Raw genomic sequence first — 27,654 nt, forward strand, 5'->3', positions numbered from 1 at the left:
GAGATGCTTAATGATGCACTGAAAAAGGGGTCACTGCTGTCAGAAAGGAAAGGGATTGATGTTCCCCTGGCAAGAATAACTTGCGAAATGAAGGGATCAACCTGGGCGTCTGATCAGGCAAATGCTCTGGACCTAGAGAAGCAGTCAGCCAAGTTGCACATTCCCAGATCCAATTCTTAAGGCCACCGTTTGCCAAATGGGACGCAGGAATAATTTAATAGAGTGGGCCATAAGCTTAGTTGAATGTACTAACAAGATGTGTGTGCGTCCGTACACATTCACCACTTCTAAATATGAATTTACAAAGTAGCTTACAAAATAGTTAAAGCAATATAATACAATGGAATCCATTAAACAGCAGCAATTTTTTTTTTAAAAAACCCTGTCAATACAGTAAGAATAGTTATTCCAGAACAAAAAAAAAAAAATCTTCCGATACAAAAAGTTCTTCAGCTTCCAAGTAAAAAGGAACAAGGGTGGGGGGCAGTCTCATCTCCCTAGGGAGTGGATTCCACAATGATGGTGCCACCCCCAAAAGACCCTTTCCCTAATGTCTGCCAATTGAACATCTTCTATTGGTGGGCTGGAGAGCAGGGCTTCAACAGCTGATTTCAAGTTATTGGCAGGTCCATATGCATGAATGGCTCATTCGGGGTAACCTGGTTCCAGACCACTTGGGGCTTGAAAGATCATCACCAGCACTTCCAGTTGAACGCAGAAGCACCAATGGCATTGGTGTAACATCATACGCTACATATAAGAACATTTGCTCATACATATGCTCCCTCACCCTCTGATCAGGATTGTGTGAATTTTGCACTAACAAAAATTAAATCATGCATGAAGTGAATCCAAATTCTGCAGAAAGAAAAGCTGAGTACTGCAACTCGTATAGAATATGCAAACGAGACAGCTCAACATAATTTCTTTTATTTTGTATCATGTATTCCACATTTTTAATTATTCTTTTGCATGACTGATTCTGGATTTCCAGGGCAGAAGGAGGAGCCAGGTGCTGCTGTGTAAGACCCTGGAAGTCTTCTCCTGCTATTTGTCATGCCTCAGAGATTTCAGCTGGTGTTACCCATGCACAGACAAGCATTTCTATGGGACTATAAAAGCTAGAAACTTGTGCTTTCTTTTTAAAAAGACAGCTGAATTGCCTAAGCTTAATTCTGTACTTCATACCACTGTTTGTACTTTCTCTCCACTCTCACGGAAGAAACACAGCTCTGGCTATTACCCTCCCAACCTATCCCATTCCTGGCATCTGCCAATTGACTTGTTGACATATTTCCCCCATTTCTGCATTGTCTCAGATCACATCCACAAAACTATCAGTCTCCATTCTTAGACCACTATCCCTTTTTCCTCCATACATGCAAAGACACACACACAGTTTGCAAAGGGGGCCATGCATCCTGCTCCTGCCCTCACTCTGATTTGACTTTCAGATAATTCCATCAGAGTGAGGGCAAAAAATTGAGTCTATGGTTCCTGTCTGGATAGACATGGAAGGAACTTGGGGGGAAATGGCACCCAGCAGTTATGGGGAGAGGCAGAGGCATTGAGGGTATTAGGCCATCTGGGCACATGTCCCGGACCAGTTCTTTAGTACCCCAGATGCTCTCTGCATTGCTGGGCAATATGGGTGCTGGTTCCGTGCATGGCCCAAATTGTCATGATCTGATATGACCCAATCTGACCTGACAGTGAGACATTTAGGAAGGGCTGTATCAGTCCCTTTCAACTCTCAGGTTGTGTATATTGGGCTGGGAACAGTTGGAGACCCAATATATGCATCAGTGTACCTGTCCTCATTTCCCTCCTTTTTTCCTGGGCCCTGGGCAGTGGCTGGAGACAGGCTGCACAATGTCCTCTTTGCTCTTTAGGAAGACCTCAACCAGCCACCTAGCCTTCTGGCATGGCTTATGTTTAAAAGGCATCTTTTACCCTCTGAATTGCCTTGTAGGCCCCTGAGTGGCATGGGTGGTTCTGGGATTTGTAGTTTTTTCTGAGGCAGCAGCCATGAAGGCAGGGCAGGGTGGGACAGTGCAGGTCTTGGGGTGTAACTATAATTGAGTGAAAGGGTTCAAAGAACACAGGTGGGCCCCTCCAGCTCCACCCCTCCCTATTTTCTTCATTATCTCCCTCACTGGGGCGGGGGGAGGGCAACAGAGAGAGGGATGGACATAGCAATAGCAATAGCAATAGCACTTACATTTATATACTGCTCTGTAGCTGAAACTCTCTAAGCGGTTTACAATGATTTAGCATATTGCCCCCAACATTCTGGGTACTCATTTTACCAACCTCGGAAGGATGGAAGGCTGAGTCAACCTTGAGCCCCTGGTCAGGATCGAACTTGTAACCTTCTGGTTACAGGGCGGCAGTTTTACCACTGCGCCACATGGGCCCCCTCTCCCCTAGTTACGCCCCTGGCAAGTCTAGTGCAGTCCAGGCATCTGACTTGCTGAATATCCACAGAATTCCAATATAATGCTGTGGGGGGGGGGGCGTGTTTCCTACAGTTTTGACCTGTCAGAGACTCCTTGCTGTTGTGAGGGAATTCCCTCCAACAGTGCCCAACAGAGAGCATGTCAATCTGGCATGTCTGTTGGACTGACAGACCTGCACACACTCTTACTTGAACAGCCATGGTGGTGATGCCAAGATGGTGGTGATGTGAAAAGATCACATTGCTAGGTGTAGCGGATAGTGACTGGCGAATGGCAGATTTAAGCCCAGCCTTTGTCTCAGAGCAAGTCCACATGGGGGAAAGAAAAATGCTGATTCATTCCCTCCATGTTTGCTCAACAAAGGCTGTTCCTTTCAAACTTAAATTGGTAGAAAATATGCTGCCACCACACCCTAATTACAGAGTTCAACTCCTCCCTGGATTTGGGTGAATGTCCAGGGAACTCTCTCCTTCTCATTTACTAATGGAAAAATACAAAAACCTCCCACATGCAGTTTACACATGAAGAACAAACTTGGTAGGCTGCTGAACAATTAACTTTGAGGCATGTCTGCATGAGAGTAAAACCCCTTTTTCCTGAGTTAAAAATCCACTCAGAGGCAGGTGAAATTACAAAGAATAAAAAGAGAAAACTTTATTCAAAAGACTACAGACTGCTCCAGTCTGAGGCTCTAGCAGCTTCAGTTACAGGTAACAGAGACACTCAGTACTTTCAAGAATATTTCCAAAAAGCACTCCAGCTGGTTTGTTTGGAGTGGCACACTTTAAAAATCATGGTTACTCAGTTGCATAGAACATAAATGCAAGAAAATACAAAAGCCCCCTTGTTGGAAAGAAAGGGCTCAGGCTAACATTGTTCTTAGCTTGTTACATTCCAGATAAAAAATAAACCAGTTGTATACCAGTTTACAATAAACCAGTTGTAAGGGCTTGCATTGCACAAAATCCAAAATAATCTAACACAGGATGCCTAACACACAGTTCCCTGGCTAAACCTTTCACTGAAGCCAAAGCCCTGGTTTCCCTTCTGAACTCACCAAATCCATGGCAGAAGATTCAGGCTTCCGGCAATCCTGTCTCTCAAGGATCTGCAGATTTCCTTCCCTGAGAGGATTCTGCAGGCTATCTTTGACCATGAGGCAGTAAAAGCTCCATTACTCCCCACTAAGCCTTCCTCCTGTCCTCCCTCATCCCCTGCTTGGCTCCTTCTGAGAACAAAGACCCCCTTCACTTCCTGCCGCCAGGCCCTCTAATCCCGGTCACTGTCTGCTGAGTGGCTGTTCCGTAAAGGTCACTGCCTGACAGACAAGACAGCGTTCACTTCCAGTTCACTCTTTAGGGTAAGGGAGGGGCCGATTGCTACAGTAGGTAATGCAGATTAGTCTTAAATCAAGCATTGGTGCATTGCTTTCTTCGATTAAAGTTTGAGACACTCTTTCAAGAAACTAGTATTGAAAGGGGACACATTCTCAGTTCTTTCACAGTTTCTCAGCAGATGGTACACAGAAAAAGAGCACGTTGTCCCTTGATGTCATGTGGATCTGATAGAAAACATCTTGTAGAAATCTGTGTTCGTATTAAAATAAATTGTCGTCTGGGAAAGTCCTACCTTAAGAGCTTGTGAAGAGCCCCAAAGGAAGAAAGGACCTTCCTCCACACTTCCAGACTGAGACTTGATCATGCAGACCTCAGCAATCAGTAATACTGCACTGATCACCCCCTTTGGTGCAGTGTGCCATAGGCTCAGTGAGGGAAAGACTGCACCAGCACCTCCAAGCTTTTTAACTGGAGGATCCAGAAATACACTGAATGCCTTTCAAAAGTGCCACTCACATGGGCTCTAAATAGCCATCCTTGTTGGCCAAGAAATAGCTCCTCAACAGCTTTGCAGTGCAGTTGCTACTGGTGCCAAGTTGGAATAAGTTTGTGTGTGTGCAATTTCAGGATAGAAATAGTGGTAATGATGCAGAACAGTTCTTGACATGCCATCGCAGTCTGCATGAGCTTTCTCTGCAGCCACCTAGTTACCACCAGTAACCTAAATTATTGTTTTGCCCTTGAGCACCAAGCCAGCCCTTAGCAATCATTCTGATGGCCTGAGCCAGTCTGGCAATATCCTTGCAGTTCCAATCCACGCTTTCTTGGCGACAGTTTATTCCAAAGTCGATCTTAACAAAAGGCAGCCTTCCTCTAGGGAACCTCTTCAGCAGAAGGTAGATATTATGCTCTCTCCGTTCCGCATTACAGGGAAAGAGGAACGGCCAACTTTGCCCCACACAGTCTCTAATGGCACAAAAGTTGGATGTCTCAAGGTTTTGTACTGAATGATGCCAACGTACTTGCATCTCATGGGTTGGCAGCTAAACTAATTGTACAAAGCAAGCAGATCAATATAAGCAAGCCTCTTCAGATGTGCCCATTTACATAATTGATCTCTCTAGCAGGATTTGGTAGTTGTTTCCCCGCCTGTGGTTCTGAAGGGGCAGAGGTGAGTAAGATGGGTTTTCCGCACCTGTGAGTGTAATGTGCTGCAGAAGTCACAAGAGGCAAGGATAGACCAAAGCTAGAGTTACTACGTAAAACATTTTTATAGCACTTTAACTTCCTTGATATTGTTATCATATTATTTTTTATGTATTCCCAACTTCCCCAAGTAATGAGATGTTTGAGGAGCAGCATTGTTTTGAATGGGAGAGAACTGGAACCTCATGACACTTGGGTAATATCGGTTTTGTTTGCAAATACACAAACAGAGCATGCTGGAGGTAAAAAGGCACTTGTAGAAGGCAGCCGTTATAGGAACAGGAACATCCTGCCTTTTACTGAGTCAATCCATTGGGCCATCTAGCTCAGTATTGTCGACACTGACTGGCAGTCTCTCCCAGCCATATCTTGGAGATACCAGAGATTCAACCAGCTGCTCTACCACTGAGCTAATGTATCCACATCAAATGCCAAGAAGGAGATGACAGAATCCTCAAGGTGTTTCACATTCAGCCAACTCACAGCTCTCTCTATATGGGCTGGTTCTCACGATGGGGCGATATTAGGTATGCCACCAAAAGGTGGGAGGCAGAGCTGTGCACATGCTTCTGTAAAAGCCAGTAAAGTGATCATGTGATGGCCCCAACATTGACTGGGTGTTGTGCCCTGTTGGACATTCAACCACGATTGGCACATGATCATATCTTAGATCTCGGACCATGTGAAGAAGTACATAAGAACATAAGAACAGCCCTGCTGGATTAGGCACAAGGCCCATCTAGTCCAGCATCCTGTTTCACACAGTGGCCCACCAGATGCCTCTGGGGAGCCCACAAACAAGAGGTATGTGCATGCCCTCTCTTGTGTTGTTGCTCCCCTCAACTGGTATTGAGAGGCATTGTGCCTCTGAGGTTGGAGATGGCCCACAGCCATCAGACTAGTAGCCATTGATAGACCTGTCCTCCATGAATCTGTCTAAGCTCCTTTTAAAGCCATCCAAGCTGGTGGCCATCAGTGCATCCCATGGCAAAGAATTCCATAGATTAATTATGTGCTGTGTGAAAAAGTACTTCCTCTTGTCCCAAACTTCAGTTTCATGGAATGACCCCTGGTTCTAGTGTTGTAAGAGAGGGAGAAAAATTTCTCTCTGTCTACCCTTTCTACTCTATGCATCAATTTATACACTTCGATCATGTCTCCCCTTAGTCACCTCTTTTCCAGGGTAAAGAGCCCCAGATGCTGTAGTCTAGCCTCATAAGGAAGGTGCTCCAGGCCCCTGATCATTTTGGTTGCCCTCTTCTGCACCTTTTCCAGTTCTACAATATCCTTATTAAGATACAGTGGCCAAATCTGTGCACAGTACTCCAGATGTGGCCACACCATAGATTTGTATAAGGGCATTATAATATTAGCATTTTTATTTTCAACCCCCCTCCTAGCATGGAATTAGCTTTTTTCACAGCTGCCGTGCACTGAGACAACACTTTCAATGAGCTGACCACCACGACCCCAAGATATCTCTCCTGGTCAGTCACCGACAGCTCAGATCCCATCAGCGTATATGTGAAGTTGGTGTTTTTTGCCCCAGTGTGCATCACTATACACTTGCTAACATTGAACCTCATTTGCCATTTTGTCACCCACTCCCTCAGTTTGGAGAGATCTTTTTGGAGTTCCTCACAATCTGTTGTGGATTTCACTACCCTAAACAGTTTAGTGTCTTCTTGTTGTCTGTCCTAAATTTCCTGACAATCAGTTTTATGGGGTGGCTCGATGTCGAACTGGGCCCCAGTTCAGCTCAAGGCCAAATTGGTTCAGGCCCGGCTCAATGGTGGGGGGAGTTCTAAATATTTTAAAAAATTAAAACTTACAGCTGGGTCTGGCAGCCTCCATGGGGTGCTGTCATGGCAGTAGGGGGGCTGCTGAAGGTTCCCTCTCCCCCACCTAACTCCCCCCAGTATTTGGGCCAGTTTAGCCCATTTATGGACCTTTTCAGCCCTCTGCCTGTTCACTGTGGCCATTTTAAAGGCTGCTGCCCCTGCACACTGGCCATTTGCATGACCGGGTCATGACCCAGGTACACACATGGCCAGTGCACATGCGTGGTGGCCTTAAAAATGGCCACCACGAGCAGGCAGAGGGCTGAAAAGGCTTGTAAATGGGCTGAAGCGGCCCAAAGAAGACTGGGAGGAGGTCGGTGGGGGAGGGGGAACTTTCGATGACACACACACACCCCACGGCCATGGCAGCACCCGCCAGAGGCCACCGGACCCAGCCATGAGTTAAATTAAAAACAAAAACAAAAAACCAAAACATTTAGAACCCTCGAGCCAGCCGAACTGAACCAGACCCTGTTTGGCTTGAGTTTGAGCCATCTAACAGGCTCAGTTCAATGGCAAACTAGCTCAACCTCCAGCTGGTTCACACATCACTGCTGCCACACACTGAGTCAGTCATGGAGCTGTCCACAACAACCACTAAATCCCTTTCCTAGTCACTAACAGCTCAGACCCCATCCGTGTACTGTATATGTAAAGCTGAGGGGTTTTTTTAACCCCAGTATCTATCACTTGACACTTTTTTTACATTGAATGCATTTGCCATTTTGTTGCCCAGTTCAGAGAGCTCCTTTTAGACCTCCTTACAATCCTTTTTTGGACTTACCCATCCTGAATAGTTTGGTGTCATCTGCAAGTTTGACTAGCTTGCTGCTTATCCCAGTTACTGGATCATGTATGAACACATTAAAAAGCCCTGGTCCCAGTACGGATCCCTGAGCAACCCGACTTCTTACTTCTCCCCATTGTGAAAATTGTCCTTTAATTGAGGTACTCAAGGATAAAGGTGTGTAAATGCAGTTAACGTACTTCGCAATCTGATTGCATTCATTTTTACAGCAACACTTAGAGATAGATCACTGCCTTTACAGCTTTGCTCATGAAGATACAAGGAAGCAACAAAACTGTACCGCTTTCCAATGAGAACAGCTGCCTCAGACCTTTTCCAGCCATTCCATGAGAGTTCTCAAGTCATGGGACTGTGAAAGCCCAACTCAGCAATCTTTGTGCACTGCTAATAAATAGGTTACAAGATAATAAACCTAGTGGATATGGATAATAAAGCTCCAAGTAAAGGAATCAGAAATTATTTTGCAGTAGAAATCAAGGAGAGGGGCAGAAACAAGAACATATATTCCCACTTTTTCACCTGAAGTGATTTACACTCAACTCTCAAATGTGCATTGTTTAAGAATGAGCTGGCACTGCCGAGGATTTGGGGGAGGATAATGCAGCTATAGCAGCCATTCAAAATCTTTGGCGTGTTACTGTTATCATAAGATTTAATTTGCAAGCTAATCTATTAGGAAGTCATTCCAATATCCCATAACCTGCCCCTCGAGTAATCAGGGCCTCCTTTGTGGTTACATAGGAAAACTCTTTTTAAATGAAATTAGCATGACTTAATAGAAAAGGAAAATCCTGGGCATTAAATTTTAATTACCACTGTTGTCTCAGCCATGTTCAAACAAAAGAGCAGCTTCTCCCTGCAGCTTCAGTGGGATTTGGCATAATCTTCATGATGTTCTTTCTCACGTTTATTTTGTGCACACAATATATTATTGAATAAGACAGATCCATAGGAAGGAGATTGCCAGGAAAAATATTTGGGCATCACCAATCTCAAACGGGTAGAACTAATCTTACTTGAAAATGGTTACATTTTTGCTGGCATGGTTCCTTTTTCGTTAGGAACCATCAGATTCTGCAGTCCAGATTCCTCACTGTGGGCACTATCCTGACTTAAAATGCTTCTAAAATGCCACTGACATTAGCTGGGAGCAATTATATTAATATTCAATGAATAACTTAACACTGTGCCCTTGGAAATTTTGTGTGTGTGTGTGTGTGTGTGTGTGTGCGCGCGCGTGCGCGCAAGGACTCAGCACCACCATGTTCCACATCGGACATTTGGACTTAGTGATGGACAGTGTGTGTGTGTGTGTGTGTGTGTGTGAGAGAGAGAGAGAGAGAGAGAGAGAGAGAGAGAGATCATTCATTCAATCATTCATTTGAAGAGGCAACCCTCATTGGAAAATTAACTGCAAGGCAAGGGGGTGGGGAGAAAGAAGGCAGGCAGAGCTAATGGGGAGCTGATGGTCATATCTATGGCCAATGAGAGATGGATTTGAGAATCCTGGCCATTCAGAGTAGGCAGTAGAAGTCATGACTCCATAGCCAATGGAAATGGAGATGCCATTTTGATCTCTGACCCCAATTGCCAGGCCAGTTTCAAGTCTCTGGCTTCCTCTCTCAATTGACCCCAAGGCCAAAACATCTTCCCTCCCCTCCTCGCCATTGGAGCTGCTGCAGCAAAAGCCATCTCCCATGTGAACCCAACTCTCAGGAAACTTCCTACCTGAATTCTCATACTGGAGTGATTTTACACAGGTTTTTAATTTTGTTTTGATGAATCATTTATTTGTTTTCCAACTGTTTTTATATTTGTGATCCGCCTAGAGCCATTTGGATGAGGTGGTATAAAAATCGAATGGGCACCTAGGGTGGTTTACCATTCAAAATGCACATACAGTAAATCACCTCCTTATCTGGCTATCTGAGACTGTGCAGAAGGTTGATTGGCTAAGCCCTAGTGGCAAATCCACTCTCCACACAAAGTTTTAAAATATCCTCATCAGCATTTTAAAAAGGTGCAAAGTAAACACTGAAATGGATAAACATCATGCCAAAACATCAGTAGTTGGCGGGGAGACTTTTTCGAACTCTGTGCTTGTGTGTTCCACAAGCAACCTCCATTATATGAGTGCACTTCTGGGGATTGTCTAGTTTGCATGGGGATACCTGTGCAGATTAGAGCCTTGCACCATGATAAAGCATATGTTTTGATACCAGTGCTGGCAGTGGGGTGGGAGGTGGGGAGCCACAAAGACAAGAGAGGCAGGGAAGAGTTGGTGCTGAGCAGCAGGGGTGTTATCTCTCTCTCTCTCTCTCTCTCTCTATCTATCTATCTATTGTATTTATTATATTTATATACCACCCAAAACTTGTGTGTCTGGGCAGTTTACAATTAAAATCATCTAAAACATCAAATCAATTAACCATTAAAATCACTGAAAACATTGAAAACCCAATATTAAAAATATTTAAACTATAAATCTAATTAAAAGCCTGGGTGAATAAATGTGTCTTCAGTGCCTTTTTAAAAGATGCCAGAGATGTGGAGGCTCTTATTTCAACAGGGAGCGCATTCCAAAGTCCAGGGGCAGCAACGGAGAAGGTCCGTTCCTGAGTAACCACCAAACAAGTTGGCAGAAATGGCAGACAAACCTCTCCAGATGATCTTAACAGGCGGTGGGGCTCATGGCGAAGAAGACATTCTCTTCAATACCCAGGGCCTAAGCTGTTTAGGGCTTTATAGGTAATAAGCTATTAGGCAGTGGTCATAGGATCATAGGAAGCTGCCATCTACTGAGTCAGACCATTGGTCTATCTAGCTCAGTATTGACTACACAGACTGGCAGCAGCTTCTCCAAGGTTGCAGGCAGAAATCTCTCTCAGGCCTATCTTGGAAATGCTGCCAGGGAGGGAACTTGGGACCTTCTGCTCTTCCCAGAGCGGCTCCATCCCCTGAGGGGGAGATCTCATAGTGCTCACATGGAGTCTCCCATTCAAATGCAACCAGGGTGGACCCTGCTTAGCTAAGGGGACAAGTCATGCTTGCTACCACAAGAACAGCTCCCCTCTCCATGGGGTACAGGCTGAATTACTCAATTACTCAGAGCCCCAAATCTCATCAAATTACTCAATGAATTACTCAGAGCCCCAAATCTCATCCACCATGTCCCTCCTGCATGGCCTCTTCCAGTGGAGGAAGCTCTGCACAGAGCATGGGAGACAGCTACCAGCCTCACCCAGCTCTCTGCTCCTTCCACTTTCATAGTGCTGCATTATAGCATTAGAGACTTTAAAAAAACCCAAAAAACCCCTAATTATTCTTGGGCGAGTTTAATTCTCAAAAGGTGGCTGTGGGCCCGAGCCCCAGATCTTTTATGTACCTAGCAATACCCTGAGCAAGATCTTTTTCTGCAGCAAACCATGTTTTGCTCTCTCACCTCTATCAGAAATGAGTATTCCTATGAACATATGGAGTCAGGCCAGTAATCAATCTAATTCCGAATTGTGTGTCCTGACTGGCAGTGGCTGAAATCCAGACTTGAAAAGCAAATGCCCAGTGTGCTGCATTCCAAACTAAAGTTGCACAGATGAGGATTTTTGCTGATCTCCCCCTTCCCTCTGAAGCGCTCTGTGCCACAATATGTCCCCGCAGGACATATTTGTGCAGAAGACTTCAAAGGAAAGGGGAGACTGGTGAAAACCTCTCCCCTCCCGCACGCACACACACACAAGCACCAGTTGCAGGGGAGTAACAGCAGGAGGGAGGGCTTGCCCTCAACTCCTGCCTGTAGACTTCCAGCAGCATCTGGTGGGCCACTGTGTGAAACAGGATGCTGGACTAGATGGGCCTTGGGCCTGATCCAGCAGGGCTGTTCTCATGTTCTTATGCTTTAGTCTGGAACTCAGCTCTCTACACGCTCATTTCCTTGGCTGCACATGAGCTTCATTCATTCATTCATTCATTCATTCATTCATTCAATATATTTGTATACTGCCCACTACTGAAGTCTCTAGGTCAGGGTTTCTTAACCTTGGGCCCCTAGATGTTGTTGGACTACAACTCCCAGAATCCCCAGCCACAAAGGCCATGTCTGGGGATTCTGGGTGTTGTAGTCCCACAACATCTAGGGGCCCAAGGTTAAGAAACCCTGCTCTAGGTGGTTTTCAGCAATACAACAAACCACTTTTTTGTTAACAATTAAAACCTATAGAAATCTCCAATTAAATTAGCTAAAAGGCTTGCCTGAAGAGATGTTTCTTTAGTTGTTTCCGAAAAGCCAACAGGGATGGAACAGCTCTAATCTCAGCAGGAAGTGTGTTCCATAGCTCTCCTATGAGTCCTCACCAGACTCTGGATGTCCATTGGCCTGAATATGGTGAGGATTGCACCTGGGATGCTCTGCAAATAAAGCATATGCTTGGTCACTGAGCTATGACCCTGTGGGTGAGAGAGCCTGCTGAGGTGTGAGAGGGAAGAAACAGGAGCAGGATCCTGCTCTACATAAATGCATTAATGATCAATGCATCACTCATTATCAGGAATGGGATCAGTATCCCTGCTAACTGAGCAAAGAGTCACCTTTCAAAGTGGCGATTCCCTTATAGTTAGCAGGCGGTTAGCAAGTGGCCGGGCCCTATCCAGTTCCAGCAGCACAGCTCCTCTCCAGTCATTGATGATGTCTGCCTTATGGTTATTTTATTTATAGACTGTTTTTAGACTTTTTGGAAAGGGAACCATCTTGTTTGTTTTCCCAGGTAAAACGCTTTGGTCTTTTCAACTTTTATTGAAAAGTGGTATATAAGTATTTGTTGTAGCAGTGGTGGTTGTAGTATCAATTTGATCTCGGTAGTGATCAAATCATGCATTCAGTCATCGAGGACCCCTAGACTGCATCAAGATAATAATACATCGGTATTGGCTCGATGCACGGGGGCAGGGTTTTTCATTTCCTGAAGATGAAGCATTTACTGAAGAAAGTGTCTGCCCAGAAGGCAGCCGTAGTGGCCGCAATTCAAATTGCTGGCTTCCCTCCACACCCACCCCATCTTCTCACCCAGGGGTGCAGAAGCATTGGCAGTGAGCTGTGTTTTGAATGCAGCCACCCCACAGCCATACCACCAGCCCTCCTTTCTCCTCACTGCCCTGACCCCATAGCCACCATATCTGTGGCGGCTCACCTCCCATTATGATGTTGCTTCTTCTCCTGGAAGCTTTACACACAGGGCTTCTGCCCCGAATCTCCTTCAGAAGAGAGTGTGTGCATTCACACACCAGCCAAACTTACCCCGAAGTCCCTTCAAGATTCTTGGAAGCACTCCACACACAAACCGGGCTTTGGGATGCGGATTCTAGCTTATTTCAACATATGTCCGGGTTTTTTAAATGCTGGTTTTAAGTTACTTTTTCTGAAAACGGCGGAGCAAATGGGAGAGGCGCTGACATAGAATCATTAACTTGATAAGAAGGATACTCTCTTTACAAATGCAGATCTATCTCTGCAGGAGCACTCTCCCCCTCTCCCATTGGCTAGAAGGAAAACACAGATGCCTGCCATGTGAACTTGCATCAAAAGCAAACCTGAGAGCAGAGGGTAGGGGCTGCTTCCCTCAATGCTGCGAGTGTGCTTCAAAGTGGCTTCGCTCAATGTTTACCCCGAAGCCTGAAGCCAAGTGCAAATAACTCCCTGGTGCATTTTGGGGCGAGAAGATGGAGAGGGATATGGTGATTTGAATTTCTGCCACTGCAGCTGTCTTCCGAGCAGACATTTTCTTTGGGGAATGCTGGATCTTCAGGAAAGCTAAGCCCCCCACCCCACTCCGATCCTCCAATAGGTTAGATGCAATGCTGTTACAATGCAGCATTGCATTGAATCTGTTTTCAGTATCGGGGGCCTTTTTCATCGGAATCATTTCTGATGAAAAATTCCCTGATAGGGACTGTATTGCATTGAATCCTATTATTGTTCCAATTTGATACACACAGCCCTAATACTTATGGGTTGTGACCCTGTCCTCGTACAGATTTTCATGCAGCTCGCTAGTATCTGTGGATGGTGGGTAAATAAGACATACTCTTGTTGGGGCTTTTCCAAAGTCTCTCACTGACTGAATACATATGGAATATGGAACACTGTGGAATATGGAATTTCACAATGGGTTCTGCCTCTTTTCCCCTTCAGGTGTAGTGTCCCTCTTTGGAAACGCTCTCCTCCTCCTGGTAGCCTATCGGAAGAGAGCCATCCTGAAGCCTGCTGAGTTCTTTATTGTGAACCTTGCCATCAGCGATGTTGGCATGACTGTGACCCTCTTCCCATTGGCCACACCGTCCTTCTTTGCACACAGGTAGCTTGAGCCATTGACTAATTTGTTGCATTAACAAATGATATTGCTTGTATTCCATTCAGAAATTGTAGGGCTGGGGAAGGCTCCTGCCTAAAACCTTGGAGAAGCTGCTGCCAGTCAGTGTAGACAATACTGAGCTAGATGGACTAATGGCCTGACTCAGTAAAAGGCAGCTTCCTATGTTCCTATTGCTAGGATGTTGTGCTTGCCAGATGTGCCAAGTCTTGAGCTTGCATTCCCAGCTCGTGTCATGCAAGTGCAAATATATTTGTGTGCTTGCACAACTAGTGGTGGCACCAGAAAAAAGATTGAAGTGGGGAGGGCACAGAAGGTGCAAAGTGCATTTATGGGTGGGAAAGCTGTGCCCCACATATTAGATTTCTGAAACAGATATGGGGGGCAAGTGGGGGGGCAACGACTTATCTAAGGGGATGCTTGCCCCCCCCGGAGCCACTCTTGACAACAAGGTGGTGTTTGTGCCTTGAAACCTCTTCCTTAGGGAACTCTGACACAAGAGCACAACTTAGGACAGCATGCAGTTTTTTGTACTGGTGCAACTTTGCTCCCTGCATAAGCACAGCATTGATCAGGATGCTGACCATTAAAAAAAAAAGAAGAAGAAGCTACTGCCCAATTAATCAGGGAGACTGTTTTAATCAGTTATATGGTTTTTAATCAACAGACTGATTGGATGCTGCAGTTCTTGTATATGCATATAGATAATGCAGATATACGCATGCCCTGTCCTATGCTTGGGATGATGTTGAAGAAGCGAATGCTCGCATTACTGTGTGAGCCAGTGCGGCGAAAGCCCTTCTTTGTGATTGGGATGCCTTCGACAGAATGCCTTATGAGGAGGTCAATTATTCCCCCTCGTTATCTCTCCCTTCCAGGTGGCTGTTCAACCATGCCACGTGCACCTTCTATGCCTTTTGCGGAGTTCTCTTTGGCCTCTGTAGTCTCACCAGCCTGACGGCACTAAGCACGGTGTGCTGCTTGAAGGTCTGTTATCCGGCGTATGGTAGGTGCTAGGACGTGTGGCTGAAATGCCCCGTCCTCTTCCTCCTCTTGCGAAATCTCTCTGCCTCTCTGTCTCACCCCCCCCACCCCACCCCGACACTCCCCACCCGGTGACTCTTTCACAGGGTTAGGCAAGTCATGAATCTCTTAGCAACAACTCTCCTAGGAGGACTTTCCATTAGGGAGCCTATTCATCAAACGTTTGAGATTGCAGTAATTAGCACAAAAAATAATACAGCAGCTACCTATTTTCCCTTTTCATTTGCATATGTAGATTAATCATCATCCTGTCTGCTGTTTTGTGTCCAGACTATAAGTCCTAAGATGTATGATTACGGTGGGAGGTGGTGTGCGGGGGACAACTTATTTTTCACCACCGCCAGCAACCAGGGCATTTTTATTTTTTTGTTTCCTCTCAGCAGCCAGTTCAGCACTATTTTTGTTCCATTACATCATGAAAGAGGGACATAAATACTCATGAGGATGCAAGAGGAGGAGAGCTGGTCTTGTGGTAGCAAGCATGACTTGTCCCCATAGCTAAGCAGGGTCTGCCCTGGTTGCATATGAATGGGAGACTTGATGTGTGAACACTGCAAGATATTCCCCTCAGGGGATGAAGCCGCTCTGGGAAGAGCAGAAGGTTTCAAGTTCCCTCCCTGGCTTCACCAAGATAGGGCTGAGAGAGATGCCTGCCTGCAACCTTGGAGAAGCCGCTGCCCGTCTGTGAAGACAATACTGAGCTAGAGAGGCCAATGGTCTGACTCAGTATGTGGCAGTTTCCTATGTTCCTAAGATAAAAGTCAAACCCTACTCCACTCTGCGCAGCCTTGGTCAGACGTCATTTGGAACATTGTGTCTAATTCTGGGCACCACATTTTAAGGAGGACATTGGTAAACCCGAATGGATTCGGAGGGAGGCTACAAAGATGGTGAAGGGACTGGAAACAGCTGTTATGAGAAACAGTTAAGGGAGCTGGGTATGTTTAGCCTGTACAGGAGATTAAGAGGAGGTATCGTAGTAGTCTTCAAAAAAGCCAGTGTGGTGTAGTAGTTAGAGTGTTGGACTAAGTCCGGGGAGACCTAAGTTCAAGTCCCCATTCAGCCATGAAACTCACTGGGTGACTCCTGGCCAGTCGCATCTCTCAACCTAACCTACCTCACAGAGATGTTTAGCCTGGAAAGGAGAAGATTAAGAGGAGATATCATCACCGTCTTCAAAGAAGCCAGTGTGGTGTAGTAGTTAGAGTATTGGACTAGGACCAGGGAGTAAAAGTAAAGTTGTGCCATTGAGTCAGCCACTGCTGGCGACCACAGAGCCCTGTGGTTGTCTTTGGTAGAACGCAGAAGGGGTTTACCATTGCCATCTCTCGCGCAGTATGAGATGATGCGAAGACCTAAGTTCAAGTCCCCATTCAGCCATGAAACTCACTGGGTGACTCTGGGCCAGTCATATCTCTCAGCCTAACCTACCTCACAGAGATGTTGTGAGGATAAACATAACCATGTACACTGCTCTGGGCTCCTTAGAGGAAGAGTGGGATATAAATGTAAAAAAATAAGTAAAATAAATATCTGTAGCGTTGTCATGTAGAAGAAGGAGAAGATTTGTCCCCCATGGTTCTGGACTATCTAGCACTGGACTAGGACCAATGGGTTGAAATTACAATGAAACAGATTCAGGCTAGATGGGGAGGAATTTTCTAACCGTAAGCACTGTTGGGCAGTAGAACAGTCTGTCGTGTGCAGTGGTGAGCAGTCCTTCACCTGAGGTTTCCAAAGAGAGGCTGGGACAGCCATCAATTTTTTAAATTATTATTATTTATTTATCATATTTATATACCACCTCATATAAAATCTCTGGGTAGTTTACAAATTAAAAAACGGCAACAATTAAAACCTTACACCATATAAATGAAATTAAAATAACCATCAATTAAAAAATTATTAACTAAAAGCCTGATAAAACAGGTGTGTTTTCAAGAGTCGCTTAAGAACAGCCAGAGATGGGGAGGTTCTGATTTCATTTGGGAGCCAGAGCCCTGGGATGATACTAGAAATAGGCCCAGTTTTGGGTCTTCACTAAATGTCTTGGTGGTAACTGCAACCAGACCTCCCCTAATGATCTTAATATGCGGTGGGGTTTATGCACAAGATTACTACTCTACTACTACTACTTCTTCTACTACTACTACTATTAGTAGTAGTAGTAGTAGTAAATTAGTAGTAGTGTGTGTGTGTGTATATATATATATATATATATATATATATATATATATATACACACACACACACACACACACACACACACACACACTTCAGTGAGAGTTCTCAAAAGTGGATGGTTCCCTGTCCCCAAAGGGCTCACAATCTACAAAGAAGGTAGACACAGCAGCAACTGCTCAGGGGATGGATAGGGCCAGTTGCTCCCCACTGCTAAATAGAAGATAATCACTACTTTTAAGGTACCTCGTTCCCTCAGTCAGGGATGCTGTAGCAATTTCCTTCACAGAGCAGAGGTTCGACTAGAAGACCTCCAAGGTCCCTTCCAATTATATTATTTTAAAATTGCTTACAAAAAATAGCATTTTGATGGACAGAACTGCAGAACCTGAGAACTTAAGGGATCTCCCTTTAGAGCTGATCTGTTTCAGTTCCCTGTGAATTCATTTTATTCATATACACAGAAACAGTAATTATATCCCATCTTTCCACCACCAAACTGGAGGTGCTCAAGGCAGCCTACATATTCCCAGCCATAGAACAGTGATAAACTAAAATCAACAAGAAAAGTAACATCCCCCAGAAACAAAAAGCAGCATTAAAAACAGCTAAACATTAGAACATTGACAACCATCCAGCACCAAAAACAAAACAATCCTATGCAGTATTATTAATTATTATTATTATTAATTCGATTGCTATACCGCCCTTCCAAAAATGGCTCAGGGTGGTTAACACAGAGAAATAATAAATAAATAAATAAGATGGCTCCCAATCTAAAAGAACCATAAGACAGACACCAGCAACACACTGGAATGATACTGTGCTGGGGGTGGAGAGGACCAGTTCCTCTCCCCCTGCTAAATAAAGAGAATCACCACATTAAAAGGTGCCTCTTTACCAAGTTAGCAGGCAGACAGAATAAAAGCTTGTGGGATAAGGCATGTCCAGTCTGCAAAGTGGGGGCAGCACCGAACCTCCAGGGCTCCAAGCCGAGCGCCACCACAGAAACAATCCTCTGATGTATCCCAATCAACTATAAACCTCAGACGGCAAAGGGACCTCAAATGACAACTCAAGAGAACAGAACAGAGAGAACGAAACCGAGGAAGTCGAGTCAGACCATTAGTCCTTTTAGTTCAGTGTCAGGGGTATAGGGAGCTTGGCAATGGCCGTAGGGTAGCCCATTGCCTGTCTTTGTGCCCCCACCACCACTGTGCGCCAGCCATGCCCCATGTGCTGGCATCAGAAGGCATGGCCAGCACCAGGGGGGAACACGTGGCGCATTAGCCCCTCCCAGCCAACAAATGCTTTGTTTGCAGGCTGGTTGCTCTCCTTCTCTCCGTCGCTCGGAGTAAAGGAGAGAAAGAAAGCACCCAGCCAGAAAACCAAGGGCTCACTAGCTGGGAGTGGGGGAGGGGCCATGTGTTGTGCTTCTCACTGAGGAGCACTTTGTTCACCAGCTGAGTGTGGGAGGGAGGGAGGTGGGTGCCCTGGTGGCCCCTGCACCTCGGTGGCCCAAAGACATGTGTCCCCCCTCATCCAGTGGTATCTATGCCCCTGCTCAGTGTTGTCTACACTGCCTGCCAGTGGCTCTTCAGGATTTCAGGTAGGAGTCTTTCATTACTTTCCAGCATTTCACCAACAGGAACAAGCCTGTGAATGTGTAGGGGGCGTGGCCAAGCAAGTTCGGACTGCAAACATGCGACAAATGGAAAGCAGGTAATGAAGTACATGCCCAGCATATGATTCCTGGTTAGTGCAGTGGCTGAGGCCAGCCCATACCTTCTGATTTTTTGCTGATGAAACCAGGGAAGGGATACACTTGCAACAAACCATTTTTACACCAGAGTACTGCCCAAGCTCCCCTGCTCCCCTGCACTCCTTCCGCCCACTACATGCTGTGCACTCCATAGTCAGTGTCTTAATGCTGAGCAGCCATTATCATGCAGGTGCATTAGAGACGCGATCCATCAACCCATCCTCCTGGAGGTTTAGTTTCTAGAGATTCTGGGGAAGGTGCTGAATCCTGGAAAATAACATCTCTAGCATCGAGCAGTGATAAAACTTGAACAAGGCATCCCTAAGAGGCAAAAATAGGGACAAAATAGGGACAGTGGTTTACCAGGGACTTTCCCAGACAGCAAGCTTTACCATGGGATTAAGAGGGGTGAAGTACTGTGAGTTATGGGGCATATTGGATATTTCAAATTTGTGCAAATAACCGGCGCAAAAGGTGGAATTTTTTACCCTGGACATAAATTAGGCTATGCTCTAATGCACAATGAAAACCCCAAATCGTGTGTGGAGTGCTTCCCAATAGCTCACAGGGACTTCGGCATAAATTTGGATGATATGTGAACGCACACCTGCCAAGTAAAATCGCCTGTCTGGGAACGGCCCGGGGCAGATTCCGGAAAAACAGCTGGAGCGGATGATCTTTCCAACCCTACCTCGGATGTTTTTGAAATGCAGAGCATATGCAGAGCCAGCATGGTGTAGTGGTTAGAGTGCTGGACTAGGACCAGGGAGACCCGAGTTCAAATCCCCATTCAGCCATGAAACTTGCTGGGTGACTTTGGGCCAGTCACTTCTCTCTCAGCCTAGCCTACTTCACAGGGTTGTTGTGAGGAGAAACTTAAGTATGTAGTACAGCACTCTGGGCTCCTTGGAAGAAGAGTGGAATATAAAATGTAAATTAAAAATAAATATAAATAAATAAAATATGCCCTCCCGTGAGCAACAGTGCCTCCATGTGGTGGGATGCTGCCCTGCAGGTATTGTGGTTTTTAAAGCCCTTTATTTTATTTTATTTTATTTTAACACCATCCCAAACTTATGTCTCTGGGCAATTTACAACAACATAAAACAAATTAAAATAAAATCTGTTTTATTAAAGTAAAACAAATTAAAACAAACATTAAAATATTGAAAAAACTTAAAGGCACAATTGTCGTTAAAAAACTTGGGTGAATGAAGGTGTCTTTAAAGACCCTTTTAAAGCTTCTTTCAGCAAGGAAATTTGGAGCACACTCCAAAGTCTCAGGGTGGCAACAGAGAAGACCTAGTGATAACTAGCACCATGAATTGAGATGAAAGTTTGGGGTGGTGTACAAATTTGATAAACAAACAAAGAAACAAACAAATAACATGAATTACCTCTGAAAACTGACCAGCAGCCCACATAGATAGAAGCAGGATGGACCCAGAACCACAACTCAGGGCACAACCAGGTTCAAGTGGGCACTGGAACAAGAAGTGTAGATGGGCCCCCTGGGCCCTCTGCCTTGGTCTTCTCACCCCGCCCATGCCCCGTGTCTTCACTGCAGAAGAACTCTATGGACATAGTGAAAGATACACATTTCTCAGCATTCCCTTTCTCTTGCTGCTATGCAACTAAAATCACTCACACACCCCTCCACACTCTGATCAGGAGGCCCAGATCTATACTCTCTTTCATCCTAATCTGCCTCATAGGATTGTTTTGACTGGCCCCCAAACAATTAGGGAAAGGCTGGACCCTTGTGCACCAAGTGGGGTGGGCACTCATGTGCACACATATTTAGCCTGTGGAGATAGACTAGTCACTAACAGATGAACCAACCCTCTGATGTTACCATTTGGGGGGAAATCAGCCACACTGACTCTCTGTTGTGAACTAACCTGATACAAATGGAAGAAAACGGATAAACAATGGAGGTGAAGTTCTACCATAATTTCCAGATATTTCGCTTACTGTTTGGTTTCCGGGAACAAACTAAGCAATCTACAAGTGCTGAGAGCTGCACTCGGGCATTATTACTCCAGAAACCACGCCCACAAAAAAGAAGGAAGTTCCAAATGTACCCATTCTGCTTGTGCATTGTTCTACAAGACTTAACCTTCACGTTCTTATTTAGGCAGAGAAACTAAGTAGCATATATCTTCTTCTGCCCAAACTGTGATCGAAATAGAAATATAATACAAATAAAGGAAAGTGACTTGATTTGCCACCAAATTCCACTGGTTATGTTGTCCAATAAATTTTTTCGGCACCAAGCTAGAATGAATCGCATCAGTATATGAATTCCAGCATGTTGGCATCCATCTTGTGTGCTAAGGATGATACACTGCTTGTTTATCTCCAGTAATGTACAGCAATGTATTTCATATACATTGTACCTGAGGGGAAGCCCAGGCTGACTCAAGAGGCTGTTTGTTCTGTAGAGAGAATTTAATTTGAATTGATTATGTTCCTTTGCATAAGTCATTACTTACCTTCTCATTATTAATGAGAAAGAGTTAAGTGGCTGTTCCAGTGTCCCACCTGGAGAGAGAAAAAACAGCCCCATAGAGTAGGGGTTGCCAACCATCCCCAGCCACAATGGCCAGCCACCGGGAGGGGGGGGGTGAAGAGAGCTAAAAATATCTGGGGACTCAAGATATTGGGAACTCCTGCCATGGAAAATCAGTGAAAGAGTTTGTGGATGGGGCCGTAACTCAGTGGTAGAGGTTCTGCTTTGCACACAGAAGGTTCCAGTTTCAATCCCTGGCATCTCTGGGTAGGGCTGGGAAAGACGGTTGCCCGACGCCTTGGAGAAGCTGCTGCCAGTCAGTGCAGACAATACTGAGTTAGATGGACTGATGGTCTGACTCAGTAGAAGTTAGCTTCCCATGTTCCTATAATCGGACAGCAAGCTAGATGCTGCTATAGGCCAGCTGAGGATTGCACATCTCTAAACAGGTTAACGGTGGATCTTCTTTTCCATTACAGATGGTGGCCATTTCCTCTTTCAGCAGGACCGTTCCCAGATAGTGAGCTTAACCGTGAATTTAAGTGGGGTAAAGTGGACTGAGTTATGATATATTAGCCACATATAAGCACAATAAAGATAATTTGAAAAAACCTGGGGGCCATTCACATAGGGCTTTTTAATAGGGTTCTTGTAGGTTCCTTCCAATTTTTTTTTCCATGCACCATTCATGCCATGCAGTGTTCAGGTCCGTGTAGGGTATACCAGTGGTACTTTATGGTGAACATAAGCAGGCTTTTCTTAAAGCCTCACTTTTTGCTATTTGTTTTTTATTTGCTTGGTGATCTTACAGAACATCATATGCATCAGCCCCGCATGTTCCGCAGGATCACCAAGCAATTTTTTTTTAAAAAAATGCAAAAAATAGGGCTTTAAGAAAAGCCTGCTTATGTTCTTATGTTCACCATAAAATACCACTGGGAGTCAAACAGAGTCTGGAGGCTTTTCAAAAAAGAGATACATTTTATTAAAAGAGCAAAACAAAATGCACCGTGCAGGTGCTTAGAACAATGTTCCACAAGATCACCAAGCAAATTTTTTTTGTGTTTTTTTTAAAAAGAGAAATGTGAGGCTTTAAGAAAAGGCGCTCTATCACTATGGCCCCTCCATACATCTCAGAAGAAACACTGAGGTACTTCGAAGCATACAAAAAAGCCGTCAAAGAAAGTGGAACTTTTTATCACAGGCATAATTCAGGCTAAGCTCCAATGTACTGGGGAAAACCTGAATCATGTATGGAATGCACCTTGATATCCCTCAGGGACTTCAAGGTAAATCCTTCCCAATGTGTGAATGCACACCCACCATTCTTGTGGGGAAGCAAAGTAAATTTGCCATCTGGGAATGGCCCGGGCAGATTGTATTTTACTTTCGACTGGGTTATTCTTCTATCTCTTCATGCTTCACAATCAGTTCAAGAAAAGGCTGATAGCTCAGAGAAGCCAGAATATTTTAAACCTTTGCAAATTCCAGATATGGAAGAACAGCAGGACAAATTAGACTTCTTCTAATAACTCAACTATTCACTGGAAAGGTTCCGAAAATAACTATTTGGACTGGAGAAATAAAAAGTACCAACTTAGCTGCTCCTATGTTCATATCAAACTGCCTTATACTTAGTCAAATCATCAATTTATCTAGCTTGGCATAGCATCTCTCCAGGGTTTCAGACAGGGTTTTTTCCCAGTCCTACCTGGAAATGCTGAGGACTGAATCTGGGACCTTTTGCATGCAAAGCAGATGCTCTACCACAAAGCTGTGGCCCAAGTTGCTCTCAAACTGTTTATAGTTCAGGAGTCTCAATCTGCGGCCCTCCAGCTGTTGTTGGACTACAGCCCTCCAGTTGTTGTTGGACATCATCCCCAGTCACAGTGGCCAGAAGTCAGGAATGATGGGAGTTGTAGGCCAATATCTGCAAGGGGACAGCAGTATTAAACCCCTGCAAGTCAGTTCTTCAACTTGTCTCTAGTTGATAGTCTACTTGGGTCTAGGATTGTTCAGGCAGTCCCTAAGGAACTTAGACTGGTTTTATTCTGCTCCTGTTTTATTATATGGCCTAAATGTTTTATTGTTCTATGGATTTTTTATTTCCTTGTTGATCGCTGCCCTGAATTCCACTTTGAAAATAGATGAAATATAAGTCTTTTGAATAAATACACATAAATCCAACCCACTTCAGAACTGGCCCCTTGGTAAACGGAAGAACTACAGGTGCTGGAGGGGCAAGGTAGACAACTGGAGCGCAAGTGGAGAAAGACTCGACTCGAATCCGACCAGTTATAACATAGAGCACATTTGAAGATCTATGCTCAGGCAGCACATGTGGCAAAGAAATGATTCTTTTCTGCCCGTATTGCATCCACAAGCTCATGTCCAGCAAAGTCGTTCAGGGTTGTGAGTGGGCTAGTACATGCCCCTCCTCCCTTGAATTAGAATTTGGAACCATCAGTTACCTGTTGTGATGTTTTTAATGAGTTCTTTGTAGATAAAATCTCTCATATTTGGGCCAGCTTAGACTCAGATTCCACAATTACTGCAGTGTCTGATGTGAAGGTGACCAGCAACTCCTCTTATGTCGTTAGGTTGGATCAGTTTCAGTCTGACTCCTGAGGATGTGGACAAGCTGATTGGAACAGTGTGGCCTACCACCTGTTTTCTTGACCCTTACCCAACATGGCATATACTATTAGGCAGAGAGGCTGTTGTAGAAGGCCTGGTAGATATAATAAATGCTCCTCTGAGGGAGGGCAGGATGCCTCCTTGTCTTAAGGAGGCAATCATTAGACCTCTTCTGAAGACGCTTGCATTGGATCCCTCAGAGTTAAGCAACTATACACCTGTCTCCAACCTTCCATGGCTGGGCAAGGTAATTGAGAGGGTGGTGGCCTCCCAGCATCAGACAGTCTTGGAGGAAATTGATTATCTAGACCCATTTCAACCTGGCTTTCAGGTGGGCTATGGGGTGGAGACTCCCTTGGTCGGCCTGGTGGATGTTTTGGATCTCTTAGCAGTTTTCAGTACTATCAACCACAGTATCCTTCTGGAGCATCTGAGGAGTTTGGGAGTGGGAAGCACTGCTTTGCGTTGGTTCCACTCCTAACTCTCAGGCAGATTCCAGATGGTGTCCCTTGGAGACTGTTGCTCCTCAAAATCATATCTATATCTATATCTATATCTATATCTATATCTATATCTATATCTATAGCCCACTACCAAAGTCTCTAGGAGGTTTATAGCATAAAACAACCCAAGAACAAAACAAACCAAGAATTTAACAGTTAAAACACAAAACCAGATTAAAATATCCATAAAAACACCAACTAACTAAAAAGCTTGGCTGAAGAGATGTGTCTTCAGTAGTTTCCTAAAAGTCAACAGGGATGGAACAGCTCTATTCTCAGCAGGAAGTGCATTCCACAGTCCTGGGGCAACCACAGAGAAGGTGCACCTTTGAGTCACCACCAGACAAGCTGGTGGCACCCTCAGACGAACCTCCCCTGAAGATCTTAATAAGCAGCGGGGTTCATAGTGAAGAAGGGGTTCTCTTAAATACCATGGGCCCAAGCTGTTAAGGGCTTTATAGGCAACTAGTATCTTTCAGCCCGTTAAATTAACGGGCGCTAGTAGCCTTCTCCGCCCTCCCCCGCCACCTCCTCCCCCGCCACCTCCTCCCGCCCGGGCCCACCGCCTCCTCCGGCTGGGGCTGGCGCCATCCGGGGCCGCTGCTGCCTCGCCCGGCTTCCCCCGCTGCCCCCTTGCTTTGCCCGGCTGTCCGGCGGCGGCGCGGCCGCCCAGCGGCAGCCACTTCTCCTCGGCCTGCCGCCGCTCCTCCCCCAGCCCAGCGTCGGCGGTGGCCGCTTCTCCTCGGCCTGCCGCTTCTCCGCCACCTGGCCAACATGGCGGCCGGTGCCTGCATCCGTGTCTCCCTCGCCGTGTTCTGCGCACGCACACCACGCATGCGCAGAACACCCAGAAAAGACACGGACACAGACACCAAGCATCTTATTATATAGGATAACCAGCACTCTGTAGTTTGCCTGGAAACCTATTGGTAGTCAGTTTATTATTATTATTTCTTGTTTACACAGTCAGACAGGTGTTATTGACTGGTTTGTTTTATCCAGACATCGAGTCCTTCCCAAGGACCTGGGATGCCAGAATTTTATTGTCAATTGTTATAGATATCATCGCAGAATATAGGCTGTTCCCAGTAAAGCTGCTTTTTGTAATTGGCTGATGGTGATTTCTGTGACCCCTATGGTGTTGAGGTGCTCTTCAAGGTCTTTTGGAACTGCACCCAGGGCGCCAATTACCACTGGGATTATTTTGGTCTTATCATCATCATCATAATCATCATCATCATGATTATTATTATTAATTCAATTTCTATACCGCCCTTCCAAAAATGGCTCAGGGCAGTTTACACAGAGAAATAATAAATACATAAGATTTAGACCTTTTAGAATCAGAGTAATATGGTCCCTACAGAACATCCTGGAAACCAATCTGGCTGCAGCATTCTGCACCAATTGCATCTTCCGGACTACATACAAAGGCAGCCCCAGGTAGAGTACATTACTGTTGTCAAGCCTGGAGGTTGCCAGCATGTGTACCACTGTCCTAAGGTCACTCAGTTCCAGGAAAGGGCACAGTTGATGAAGCAGCTGAAGATGATAGAAAACACTCCTAGTCACTGCCTCCACCTGAGGAAACAGAGAGAGGGTTGGGTTTAGAACTACTCCCAAACTGTGAACCTGTTCCTTCTGGGGTAGTGTAACCCAATCCAAAACAGGCAGATCTCTGCCATTTCCTGAACTGCGGCTTCCTACAGTGAGCACTTCTGTCTTGTTTGGATCCAGTCTCAGTTTGTTATCCCTCATCCAGCCCATTACTGCCTCAAGGCAGGCATTTAGGGAGGTTATGCCATTGCCTGATGCACCAAATCCCCTTATGATCTCTCCCAGCAAGTTTCATGTAGATGTTAAAAAGCATTGGAGACAAAATGGAGCCCCGAGGGAGACCATACAAAAGCTCTCACTTTGTAGAGCAGCAGCCTCCAAGTAACACCTTCTGAAATCTGCCTGAGATGTATGAGCAGCACCATGGCAAAGCAGTGCCCCCTACACTCAATCCCTGTAGGCGATCCAGAAGGATGGTATTGAAAGCCACAGAGAGATCCAAAAGGACCAATAGAGTCACACTCCCTCTGATAATTCCCCTTTGGAACCATCCATCAGGCTGACCAAAGCAGTCTCTACCCCATAAGCTTCCTGAAAGTCAGTTTGAAATAGGTCTAGAGCAGTGCTTCTCAATGTTTTTGGAGTCATGGACAGGTACATGCTTTGCACACAGTTTCCCGGACCAGCATTTAGTTAAGGGGTCACCCTCCACCCCCAGGCACCCCCCCCACAACAATTTTGAGTCAGTGGGGCTACCGCTCTCTGGAGCTCATTTCTAGTCAGGAAGCCCTCGCTGCTGGGATTGCGTTTCAATTTGAGAAAGCAAAATGAATGTTATCCCAGCAGCAAGGGCTGCCTGCCTAGGAAGGAGTTCTGGAGAACTCCCAGCACAGAGGCCCCCACCAGCTCAAAATTGTTTGCGGGGGTTAATTCCTTATGGACCAGCATGGACCGACACTCAACTCCTCATGGACCAGCACCGGTCCACAGACCAGCAGTTGAGAAACACTGGTCTAGATAATCTGTTCCAATCAAGACTGCCTGGAGTTTAGGGGCCACCACCTTCTCAGTCACCTTGGCCAGCCATGGGAGATTGCACTTATAATTGCCCAACTCTGAGGGATCCAGTGTAAGCTTCTTTAAAAGAGGTCTAATAATTGCCTCCTTTAAACAAGGAGGCATCCTTCCTTCCCTCAGAGAAGCATTTATGATCTCAACCAGGCACTCTATCCTCTAAGCAGGGGCTCTGCATCATTTCCACTGCACCATCTGCTGATCAGCTCTGGCATTCTGAAAAGAACCCACTCTTTTCCTTATTCATCACGAAAGTAGTAATGAAGAAGGGTGGTTCTTCAGAGTTGGCCAGAAGGTGGCACTGCAAACATTGTGTGAGGTCCCTGCTCAATGATAAGATTGTGCTAGGGAGAAGCATGGGAGCTTGCTGC

The 27,654-nt window shown here is 45.4% G+C and overlaps 1 protein-coding gene across 1 annotated transcript in view; it reads left to right on the forward strand.

Annotated features, from left to right (window-relative positions):
- LOC128325052 (opsin-5-like) overlaps positions 1-27,654 on the forward strand; it is a 56,457-nt gene that overhangs the window by 4,038 nt on the left and 24,765 nt on the right. The window contains exons 2-3 of the mRNA XM_053250422.1: positions 13,836-13,998; positions 14,892-15,019. Coding sequence (XP_053106397.1) covers positions 13,836-13,998; positions 14,892-15,019 — 291 coding nt within the window. The remainder of the gene's footprint in view (positions 1-13,835; positions 13,999-14,891; positions 15,020-27,654) is intronic.

Source organism: Hemicordylus capensis, chromosome 4, assembly GCF_027244095.1.
Source record: "Hemicordylus capensis ecotype Gifberg chromosome 4, rHemCap1.1.pri, whole genome shotgun sequence".
In the NCBI taxonomy this organism is placed as follows: domain Eukaryota; kingdom Metazoa; phylum Chordata; class Lepidosauria; order Squamata; family Cordylidae; genus Hemicordylus; species Hemicordylus capensis.